At 43.5% G+C, this 12,764-nt stretch overlaps 1 protein-coding gene across 1 annotated transcript in view; it reads left to right on the forward strand.

Moving 5' to 3' along the window:
- The window catches only part of LOC139304541 (partitioning defective 3 homolog), a 309,773-nt gene that overhangs the window by 172,960 nt on the left and 124,049 nt on the right, over positions 1-12,764 (forward strand). The window contains exon 16 of the mRNA XM_070928476.1: positions 9,318-9,465. Coding sequence (XP_070784577.1) covers positions 9,318-9,465 — 148 coding nt within the window. The remainder of the gene's footprint in view (positions 1-9,317; positions 9,466-12,764) is intronic.

Genomic DNA, 12,764 nt, shown 5'->3' on the forward strand with positions numbered 1-12,764 from the left:
CAAGTGTTTCAATAGGCTGGCTCATATTGCTGATATCCCATGATAAAGCCCATCTCTGCCGTTGAGTATGTGGTCTATTTGTGCTGCCATTAAAGCAGTGGCAATGAGTGGCCTTTGCCTTGGGTTAAAATTTGAATTTTTGCCGACCTTGGAATAAAGAAAAAAACCCACATGATTAAGGGTGTACTCAAGTCTAACAAAGCAGCATGCTGCACCGTATGGGGACTATTTTTAATGTAGCACAAACCCAGAAGGTCTCCACGAGCCCGATTCAAACTCTGACAAGTGTGGACCCTTATTGCTCCTATCCAAGCTTAAAAATACAGGTCTACATTAGTCAACTGGGTCACAGCATAGCAGTGGGTCGACGAAGCGGCAAGCAAAAGCAGGAAGATCCAAGTCAGAAGCTGATGAAGCTTCTTAAATAAGTAGCAAAATGTCTTTAGTTGGTTTTGACTGCTCTTTGAGACCAGTCCTAATACCGATAACTTATAATGCATTTGATGGGCAATCAGACATACGTAGGCAGGAAAAGTGTAATTAATAACGTTTTGAATATGCTTGGTGTACACACAAACAGAGATACCCACATACACACACTCTATGTCCACACTCTCAGTACCAGAACGATTAATTTCCCCTCTGTTCGGGTTCCACAGATAGCCCTTGTTTGAAAAACTACCATTCTGCCCCAGATAGTCAAGCGATATGATTGGTTACTGCCAATTTGTTTGAAGCATTGTAATTGCATCGCTGCTTCAGAGACTGTATAATTTCTCCTTCTATATCTGAGTTCTATTAATATATCGTCACATGTGTTAAAGCAATTAAATTTATGAAAAGTCATTTCAATTCCATTTTTTTCGGCCACACTTCCTGAATGTTCTATATCTTGCACATTTTTAGTGCAGAGACTGATCCTCGAGTCACAAACCCAACGTCCTGTGACTGAATCGAATGCAGATCTGTTACAGTAGTTCGAAAGTCAGTGTTGGATTTGTTTTCCACTTTCTGCCCTCCATTGTTATTAGTTTCTTAAAAATGTCCGTGCATTACTTCAGTAATTCTTCAATATTCTGTACCAACCATGTTTATCACAGTTTCTTTGTGACAATTTGAAGACATAATCCTGTTTATGTTTTTAGGTGTAACACTTACATATATATACACTTACTTTTAGTATGGCTGTTGTTGTCCACCATAGAAATCTTAATGATACAGTAATGTTACATGAGATGGAAGAACCTGCAACAGCAATTTTCCACTGGCTCGAGAAGCAATTTCCTTGGAAATGGAGAATGCTGAGCACAAATTTAAACATTTGCAGTAGTCTCAGGTGAGAGGTGTGCTGGATAGACTGCAGAACAAAAGGGTGATCAGTTCCACTGGTGGCTGTCGCAGCAACATATACAGGTTAACAGTTGATTTGAATGTGATCTGAGCTCTTTAGGTCCCTAGTTGAGCAGCTGCCCTCGTCTCTGGCTAAAACCGGCAGGTTGAACATTATATGGGCAGAACAAAGAAATCCTTTGATCAGAACTCATTTAAATACAAGGATGCAGGAATGATTAGAAAAGTAAAATATCAGCTAATGTGTGGAGATTTAAGGTTATATTATGTATATAAATTAAGCTAGATATTGCATCTGAGTTTATAAGACATGCAATCCCAGCCTCTCCCTCTTATCCTGTTTATGAACCTTTACCCAGCGGTGGATGTTTGTGTCTGTCGCAGCAGCCGTGGCAGTTCATGACATTACTAAGATATTTATCACACCAGGATCTAAAAGCAGACAGGCTGGTTATAAGCACGCTTGTGGCTGGGTTTCATTTCTCTGATTTGAAATTCATCACACGACGTATGTGTACGCCTCTCTGTGCATTCGTGATGTTATTTATGACGGAGATCTCCTGCAGACATCGACTATTTTTGACAGACTGGCTGTCTTGTGGGGTTTTTTTTTGTTGTTGTCCTTCTTGACAGCGTTACCGCAACTTGCCAATGAAGCACTGCATTAATCAAGGCAACAAAAACATACTCTACCAAGACGCTTCACCAGGAAACCTTTCTCATCTTCCCAGTCTGTGTTTGCTGCGGAGATACTTTACTCATTCTACACGTCTTCAAATTGAGTTGAATTTCACAGTGTACTATTTTTACATTGTGGCGCTCCGCCATAGAGTTCTCATGATAATTCGTGAGACGGAGCTTCTGCCCAAGGACGACAGTGCTATCGCTTCAGTCCTTTGCTTCAGATATGTCTAACTTTCACTTTATTTTTGTGCTTGTCTCAGCAGAGCTTTCTGTCAAGACTGCCTCAAGACTTCAATGTAAAGTGTTTACGTAAAGCATTCCCCCTCTTTTGACCACTTGAAAGACTTTCCAGTCCAGCACCCCCAATTATGTGAATACCATGTGGTACAAGAAACCACGGCAAAGTGGCCCAGTGCATTTAGATACCTGAGAAACGTGTTTCTGGTTTCCTGTTTTCTCATTTCCTTAAGCCACTGACATAGTACCGGATTTACAGAAATGCCCAGCCGTGACTGCTGTTCCTTGACAAATGAACCGCTAGTGATGCCGACATTCACTACACTGCTGAGGTTTTGATATACATGACAGCTAATTAATGTCAATGCTTTAAATTGAAGGAATGTGACAGGCTCATAACAGCGTGATGCATAAGGATGACAGAGTGAGGTTTAGGCTGACATAATAACATGAGTCAATATCACAACGGTAGGTGGAATCAAAGTGATGCAATTTACATGACAGGCTTTCACAAAGAAAAAGAAGCAAAATGACCTCTTCTAAAATCTGCGGCTCTATTTGCTTTGTAATGATGACCAGCTAAAGATCATAGTTTACCTTACTCTTCTATTTTACCACTAACCATTAGGGAACGTGGTCAGGTAATGGGCAAGCTGAAACATTGTTTTATTATTGATGAGAAGCTGCAGGGGGTACAGGAGAAGGCAGGAGACTTTATTCCCTGCGTTCACTGTTGCATTGTGGCATCAAAAGAGCTTGCAGACACAGTAGCTTGGTTAACTCTGTGAAGAGAGCAGATGGAGCAGCTTATTCTGTATATAAAAGAGCACCAAAGCAGTCTCCTCGGCATGCCAATGGCCCTGTTTGTAATTCATTCCAAAAGCATTGCTGTTAGTCACTAAGAGAACGTTTATGCAAAGAGACAAGGGGGAAGGAAGTGGCTGGCCCTAACAAAAGATGCTCACTTGGATGAGAGAAGGACTGATCGATAGAGCCCTGAAAGAGCTATCAATCAGAGCCCCGGCCTAGTAAATTATGGTTTTATTAGTATTGAGCTGACCACTGCTGGGAGAGACCTTAAAACACTGAGATGCTGGCCCACATCAGAGGCTAGAGAAAGGGAGGGAAATCTTCAACTTAATGTGGAGTGATTGAAGTCCAGTTAGATCATGACATGTCAGGACTACAGCTCCCCTATTGTCATAGCAAATAGCAGTGATTCATGGAAAGAGGATAGGGAGAGGGCACAGAGCGGTGCACTCTGGGAAATGCAGTTTGCGACGAAGCGGTGCCTAAATTTGAGGAAAGTACATCGCAGAGCAGCAGAAATGCAATTCCAGCGCTGCTGGGCCCTCATTCCCAGCCGGCTCTCTGCGGACTAACTCATTTAGGAGTGGCAGGGGAAACTCAATAGGACCAATTGAGAAAATAATATATTGAATCTGGTGGTTGAGTGGGCTGCTTGGACACGGTGGAGGACTGTGGAGGTGAAGTGTGTGCTTTAGTGTCTGAAAACCCAAGTGTTGTTAAACAACATACACATGTGTATGTTGTGAATACATATGCACACACACACCTTTCATTTCGCAGCATAGTACATGTGGTGTTCACTTGTTAGCCATATATGATGATATTGCACTGTCCTTGAACTAGTATTTGGTTATAATAAGTGACTGTGAGAGAGAGGTAGCTTTAAAACCCTGTTTACATAAAATGGAATCATTAAAACCATAATCCATTTTACTGTGTGTTGTAATATTGTTACATAGTCCTTTGTAGCACAAAATGACAAGATGAGAGAGCTGTTTAACTAGTTAGTAAAGGTATTGAACTTGCTAGTCAACAATAAGGTAAACACAACCCAATAACCATTTAGCCATATGATGTTAAGTTAGCACGTGGTTTGTTGTACTGTAGATAGGAGCTGGTGGTTATCCTGTGGTAGGGTCTGGTGTAAGCCTAGATCCTCATAAATGATTGTATCATGAGTTGGAGAAACAACAGTGGTGGAACAGTTAAACCTGACCAGCAGTTATTCTCACCTCTCCTGCTGTGCTGATTTCTATGCTATTTTTTTTGTGAAATTGAAGTTTTGCTAAGAACTCCTAAAAGACCTGGGCTCCCACTTTGAGGAGCACTGTCATTAGATGAGGCTCTAGGTGGATGTGAGAAGCTAATGAAAGTGGGGTATCTAGCCAGCAGAGAGGTGAGTTGTGCCCGGGGCAGGATGCAGCAGCTTAAGGATTGTAATTACAGCATTATGGTGGAGGTTGACTGGATTAGGGCCACGGCAACAGGCTGAGACCAGGATAGAAGGCCAGGAAACGGCCATGGACTAGACATTATTAGCCTTAGTTGACAGCTTAAGACCAGCCCTGTCAACGCACCGCTTCTTCTCCCCCACCAAGTGCTGAAGGTCAGGCAGATGCTGATGCACAGGCAAATACACATTTGTGCATGAGTCTGCATTTACCAAAAACACATTTAAACATGCATGCATGCACATGAATGCAGGTATGCACACACACACACACCCACACACACACACACACACACCCACACACACACACACACACTCTCGTGCTACATTCACACATAGACAAATAACAGCATTACATTGAACACACAGGCATGCTTAGTGAGTCCAGTGGGAGCTGAGCAGCATATTATCTTGACTGGGCTCAGTGTAAGTCACAGTGCTCTGCCCTCTCTCTCAGTCAACAGGATAATCCACTCTGAAAATGACTAGATTAAGACAGATTAAACACATGATGAGGTGATGAGAACCGGTGGTAAGAAAGCACTTAAATCTCAACAAAGACACAGAAAAACACATCCACTTTTGGACAAATAAGCTCCTTCATCAACTTGCTGTTGCTGGGTTTGAACACTGCGATACCACAGAGCATTTTCTTTTTGCTTGGATTTTTTGTTGATGTTTTTTTTTTCTGTGGTTGGAATTTTTCCTTTTGTCTTTTGAGGTAATTTTGATGATTGATGCTCATGCCATCTTTCCAGTTTTTCTTCTGCTCATTTCATTACTTTATTAACCTGCTGCCTCTGCTGCAAGAATGGCAAAATGCATCTGTTCTTGGGCATCAGAAGAAGACCTCAATGTTGAAATCATTGCAATACTGAATATCAGATAACAGCAGGGAGTACAGATTTTATGTGAAAATGTCACAGGTTGTCATGCACTCGTCAGTAAACATGGACAGTGTGCTGAAGAATTAGCATGCACAGAAGCAGACTTAATTAATACTGGATACACAAAGATTAAATTGCTGCCATTTTGCCTCTCTGTTAAGTTGATCCCAAAGTCTATTTGCCATAGAAGCCAATGAATACTTTTAAAATAAGCCTGTTCCGCTCTCAGATAGAGGGAGACCATGACATAGTTGTCTTTCTGAGATCTATTCCTCCTGACACATTCTATACATAGGCTTTTCTTTTTTATATAATTTGGTTCTTAGCGGCGCGCTCTCTGTTCCACACAATTGCCTACCTCTTACATAAAAAACCCCTCCATTTTACTTCTTTTGAGTTCGTGACAAGTCTCCCGCAGATCTGAAACAGATTACAAAGTGCAGAGAGGGGTTGAGTAAAAGTGAGAGAAGCGAATAAAATAAATCTTCATTTCGACAATTTGAACCTTATTGAGTCTGAATCATCCAGGGACATGCTTTTTATTATAAGCCTGCAGTGGCTGTGGCTCTGATTGTAATTGTGTTGACCCAGCCCCCCATTTCACACTCTCTCTCACACACACACACACACACACACACACACACACACACACTGCCTCTTTCCCTCCTCACCCCTCACTCTTATCAACACGCTGTCCCGATAAAGTCCTGGGCTCTCAACCTCATTAAACCTCTCATTTATATTAAACAGCCGATAAGTCCCTCTACCCTGGTATGCGTCTCCCAGGGCACGATACTCCCACGGGGAGGCGACTTGGCAGCACCCAAATTGCGCTGGGGCCCCAGCCTCCGCACCCCCACAATTCTCCTTTTTCTTGTTATTCCTTCCATTTGTTTACTGCCTAATCTTCCTCCTCTCTCCTCCTCTTCCTCATGCTCCTCTGTCTTCCTGCTGCAGCTGTTGTCTGATCTTTTACTCCCCTTTCTCTTGGCCGGGAGCCAGCGGAGTGTTGTGAGACATCAATATTAGCCAGGGCCTCCTGGTTTTAAAGCATGCTTGAGGTACAGAGTTGAACTGCGCGAGACTATCTAGCTGTGAGGGAGCTATCTGTAATAGGTCCTGTACAGGGAGTTCAGTGCATTTCCCCGGCTGCCCACAGGCTGCTATGAAGCATTGTGGGAAATAAGACCAAGGCCCAAGGTTTATTCTCTAACTCTCAGCACGTGGATGTGAGATTTTTCCTCTCTGTACTTCCTGACTCTTGCTGTGCCAGCTCCATTGTCTCCATCCTAAAAATACCACTTTTGACAAACTATTGGTTGTTGAAGACTGAGCACAGTATCATGGCCCAGTGGTCCCAGACCCAAAGACTAACCGCTAACTATGTCCCCCTGTCAAGACTGACACATGCACATGCATGAGTATACAGTGGGCTCAATAACCAGCAGTGCGGCATATCGACCACGTGGCAAATGTCACTGGTCCATTTACTGGGCCTCATTGTTAGAGACAGCTGTCTATCGGCCTATGGGAAATCCATGGAGCTTTATCCAGCTCGGACTACTACAGGAGCCGTTTCACACTGCTGAGCCAGAAAATACGGACCTAAGCCGAGATGGACACTGAAGTCTCGGTTCCATGTTGCTGGAGTATTGATGGCATCACATTAGGATCCATGCTATACAGACCCACTTCTTTTGTGTGTGAATTTGACTGTGTGTGTGTAACTTTGCATGGTACATACACACTGCGAAAGAAAAGATCATTCTTTATTTCCAATCCAAAACAATTATTGAAGGTGAAATTTTTTTGTATTTGTATTTTTCTGTGTTTTTGACTTGTGTAAACACACATTCACTTGGGTTTATTGATCATTTTAAGGCACAATACAGGACGCAAATTTAAACCAAAGGGTGGATCAAGATTCATGACTGGGACCTTCTGTCAGCATTTGATTTACAGGGTTTTATATACAGTGCATCCGGAAAGTATTCACGGCGCTTCACTTTTTCCACATTTTGTTATGTTACACCCTTATTCCAAAATGGATTAAATTAATTTTTTTCCTCAAAATTCTACACACAACACCCCATAATGACAATGTGAAAAAAGTTTTTTTGAAATTTTTGCAAATTTATTAAAAATAAAAAACTAAGAAATCACATGTACATAAGTATTCACAGCCTTTGCCATGAAGCTCAAAATTGAGCTCAGGTGCATCCTGTTTCCACTGATCATCCTTGAGATGTTTCTGCAGCTTAATTGGAGTCCACCTGTGGTAAATTCAGTTGATTGGACATGATTTGGAAAGGCACACACCTGTCTATATAAGGTCCCACAGTTGACAGTGCATGTCAGAGCACAAACCAAGCATGAAGTCAAAGGAATTGTCTGTAGACCTCCGAGACAGGATTGTCTCGAGGCACAAATCTGGGGAAGGTTACAGAAAAATTTCTGCTGCTTTGAAGGTCCCAATGAACACAGTGGCCTCCATCATCCGTAAGTGGAAGAAGTTCGGAACCACCAGGACTCTTCCTAGAGCTGGCCGGCCATCTAAACTGAGTAATCGGGGGAGAAGGGCCTTAGTCAGGGAGGTGACCAAGAACCCGATGGTCACTCTGTCAGAGCTCCAGAGTTCCTCTGTGGAGAGAGGAGAACCTTCCAGAAGGACAACCATCTCTGCAGCAATCCACCAATCAGGCCTGTATGGTAGAGTGGCCAGACGGAAGCCACTCCTTAGTAAAAGGCACATAGCAGCCCTCCTGGAGTTTGCCAAAAGGCACCTGAAGGACTCTCAGACCATGAGAAACAAAATTCTCTGGTCTGATGAGACAAAGATTGAACTCTTTGGTGTGAATGCCAGGCGTCACGTTTGGAGGAAACCAGGCACCGCTCAACACCAGGCCAATACCATCCCTACAGTGAAGCATGGTGGTGGCAGCATCATGCTGTGGGGATGTTTTTCAGCGGCAGGAACTGGGAGACTAGTCAGGATAGAGGGAAAGATGAATGCAGCAAAGTACAGAGACATCCTGGATGAAAACCTGCTCCAGAGCGCTCTTGACCTCAGACTGGGGCGACGGTTTATCTTTCAGCAGGACAACGACCCTAAGCACACAGCCAAGATATCAAAGGAGTGGCTTCAGGACAACTCTGTGAATGTCCTTGAGTGGCCCAGCCAGAGCCCAGACTTGAATCCGATTGAACATCTCTGGAGAGATCTGAAAATGGCTGTGCACCGACGCTTCCCATCCAACCTGATGGAGCTTGAGAGGTGCTGCAAAGAGGAATGGGTGAAACTGCCCAAAGATAGGTGTGCCAAGCTTGTGGCATCATATTCAAAAAGACTTGAGGCTGTAATTGCTGCCAAAGGTGCATCAACAAAGTATTGAGCAAAGGCTGTGAATACTTATGTACATGTGATTTCTCAGGTTTTTTATTTTTAATAAATTTGCAAAAATCTCAAATAAACTTTTTTCACGTTGTCATTATGGGGTGTTGTGTGTAGAATTTTGAGGAAAAAAATGAATTTAATCCATTTTGGTATAAGGCTGCAACATAACAAAATGTGGAAAAAGTGAAGCGCTGTGAATACTTTCCGGATGCACTGTATGCAGAATAAAGATGATAGCTACAGTTATTAATGTTCTTTTATGCTGTAAAATGTAGCAAATTAAGCTATATTTTCCAATGAATTGCAAATTTTACTTTAATTACTCCAAGCTTTCAGTTATAAATGTGAATATACCTCAAATATATATGGTAAATATTTTTCACATTGGCCCTTTAAGGAAAATTACATTGTATGACTATTGTAAGGCCAAATGGAACATTTATTTGGCACTGTACCTATTTGTAAGCCCCATGCCTACCCTTCATCTCTTTCCCGGTCTCTGTAGGAAGCCCCTGGCAGCCCTCCGGTTTTAGAGCATCCCGCAAACTCTCTACTGGACAACCATGAGCGCCGGATTTCCCACTCCCTGTATGAAACCATCGACGGCTTGGACAGCATCCCTACACCGCTGACTAATATGATCGGACGCATTGGTGAGTCACATATCAGCAAGCTTTTTTCACCCTCCCTCTCAGCACCTTTGTCTCTTTCAACCTCAGCTAGATGAAATGACCCCACAAATTGGATTTTTTTTGGCCGGTCACTCCGCACTCTGTGGTCGACCTGCTAACCTCATGCTCATTAGATTTTTTCCCTTGAATTGGTGCTGTCTGTAAACTGACACTCCCCCGATCAATTTTAACTTCCACCCCAGCCCCTCTGAGGTGCTTCTGCTAGCTCCTTCCCTTAAACCCACAACCAGCATCACCTTCAAAGCCTCATGCCCGCTCTGCATCCTAAGGTACGCTATTTCACTATGCAAACCTCTCGGGGATTAACGTCATCCCCAATCCTCCCTGCCTTCACTCAGCTCCCAACTGGTTTCACTCGGGTCAATTCCCATTCTGCCCAGTCCACATCAGCTAAGATCTCGTCTCTTCAGGTGTATTAGAATTGGCAATTCAATCCTCGATCCAGTCGCTGCTGTCATCTCAACATCGACGGACCTTTCACATATGCACACACGCAGAACCTGAAGCTGATTGCAGCAGTTCAGTGTAGGGCGGGTGTGTTTGTGGGGGATGATGCAGAGTAGTTACATGTGTCCACGCCCCTTTTCTTGTCTTACCTTCTCATTATTTTCTCTCCATCCTACCTGCTCTTTTCACCCGTCTCCTATTTCTCCTTCTTCATCCTCTCTCTCTTTCCCCCCATTTTTCTTTCTCCTTTCTTTTTTCTGCCCACTGATAAACCGGCTCCTCACGATCTCCTCGTCACTCCCCTCTTTCACCTCCCACCCTCCTCTGCCAGGATGGAGTGAATTTGTAATCTGTCAGCGATCTACACTTTCTCCCTCTCCACTCATCTCCCAGTCGTTCTCCCGTTTCTCTCCTATCCCCTCCCCACCATCTCCCCCAGAGTGGTGCCACTCTGCCACTGATCACAGAAGATCAGAGGCTGTGTCAGAGGCATCTGATGGTTAATTAAGCCTCCAGATCAATAGGGCTTGCCCCTCACACTCTCTCTCCCTCTGTCTCTCTCTCTCCCCTTCTCTTTTTTCATCCTTTCATCGTGTCTTTCTCCTCTATCCCAAATCAAATGTTCTCAAATTGGTTTGGGTTTTCCTCTCATTTTGGCTTATTTATTCCACTGGCTTTTCCGACCCAGGCTCTTCAGAATGCTGCTGTGATCATAAGCGGCAACTGTGGGCACGCTGATGGAAAAGTTTCTTGCCATTGAAACTTCAAGGGCGCCCAGCACTCGTCTCATCCTATAGAGTGGGAGTCAAATGAGCCAAGTGGAAAAGTTTTAGGGGTGGAGGCGGAGTGAGTGCTAAAGCAGTAAGTTATCACAGCGGAGTCTCAGATCTTTGACTCGGCTTGTCTCGCAGCAAGAAAATGTCAGTTTTTCTTTTTTTTTCTGTCTTGAGGCTGTCTTTGAGCTGTGCCCTCATTAACCCGTGCCTGCATTCCGTGACAGGTGTTCGTGTGTTTTTAAACCGACACAATTCTGTTATTTAGATTTCTGATGCAGTCAGAGTTGAGTTTATATTCATGAGGTAAAATGCAGCACCTGAGAAGCAGGAACTTGCTTCAGTCAAAATTTGACTTTTTGCTATTACTGCATATCTGATCCTTCTTTTCTCCTCTTAAATCTTCAATTTACTGAAAATGCCGGGGATGTATTTTGTTTTGGCCCTAGATTATTAAAGCACAGAAGTTATATTTGAGGAAAGATTGGAAGAAGAAAGTACTGTCTCTCTGTCCTCCATCTTCTGCCAACAGGCAAGTGGCAATGACCTTGCATCTCACTGGCAACACAGAGCTTAGATCTAGTTAACCTTGATGAAATGTCACAAAAGTGACTTTGCATCAGTGTTCCTGACATGTCTTGCTCATTCCTGTTCATCTAACGTGGATTCTTTTTTTTTTTCCTTTCCATTTCTAAATGTAACCACCCACTTTAGTTTGAATTATAGCAATAAATGTGGAGACTTATAAGACTGTAACAAAGTTGTCTCTTACCGTCTCATCCCTTAGTAAGACAAGTAAAGGTGTATTTTTCTGTGCGGATGGTACATTTCTGCAGGCTTGCAAGACAGCTGTTTCTGCTCTCCGTCTTCTTCTTTATGTTATTTCAGATGGGCTCAGACATATTGCCTGGCGTGCGAGATGTGACAGTTGTGGTTAGAGGACAGATGCTGAGATCGTCTCGGCAAGGTCAGGAAGCACGCAGCCGCCAGGGCTTGACTGACAGCTCGAAAGCGGAGTGTATCTAGACCTGCTAAATTACTGAATCATGAAGGCCAGACATGTGGAGTTTGGGATATGTTGGGGCACACATACAGCACCACATACACATACTGTAGTTGCATGCACAGTGGCACGCTCAACCTCTCTATCAGGTTATACTCTCAGAGCAAATAGCGAGTACTGACAAAACTCTGAAGCATTTGATGTCGTAAAAGACAGCTGAGGAGCTCTCTAACCGAATCAGTCCCTCTCCTCTGCTCCATTACACTGCCCATGCTGCTATAAGTTGACCAAGACACAGAGGTAAATGGGATGGAATGGTTTTGCTGCTCAAGAATTAAGATCTGACTTTCACTGATTGTGAGTTATTGCAGGTGGCAGCAAGTCAATACGGTGAAATTGTAAACTCCATATTTCTGCCTACCAATGATTGTTATTTCTACACTCTCTATTTTCTGTTAAAAGCAAATAGCTGTCATGTCCTATGGTTGCCTTATCTCGCTTCACCCAGGTATTGATCGGAAACTGGGTCTCGTCCCCTCCCAGCAGTCACAGGTAGCTTGCTGCCTTTCTTCTGAAATAGTAGGAATAGGTCTTGGTTCTCTGGGGGAGATAGGTACAATTGAGTGAATTATAGGAATTATAATTACCATGGCAACAGTGAAAAAAGAGCACAAAATGACACAGGAGACAGGTGCTATTAAGCTGGTATAGTTCCATCACATTGATTGTAAGGGCACTTTGCCTTTATCTTGCCTGTAGTGTTTTGGGCTGTCATTCAGAACTATCTGCTGTGTGTGAGTGTGTGTGTGTGTGTGTGTGTGTGTGTGTGTGTGTATTTGTAGGGGCACACTTTCACCTAATCAATAGTCAGGGGTAATCCCATTCCCTGTTTGCCTCAGTAAGCCATGCGATGCTGTGATATTGTCAGCTTTAGCTTCACACATGCACACACCTTGCATCCAGCACCATGGTCAGAGGCTGAATCCACAGCTAGCAGGTGGCGAACATACAGTGTGTTCTGCTTGACTCCCTGCTCA

The sequence above is a fragment of the Enoplosus armatus genome, chromosome 21, assembly GCF_043641665.1.
Source record: "Enoplosus armatus isolate fEnoArm2 chromosome 21, fEnoArm2.hap1, whole genome shotgun sequence".
Classification (NCBI taxonomy): Eukaryota; Metazoa; Chordata; class Actinopteri; order Centrarchiformes; family Enoplosidae; genus Enoplosus; species Enoplosus armatus.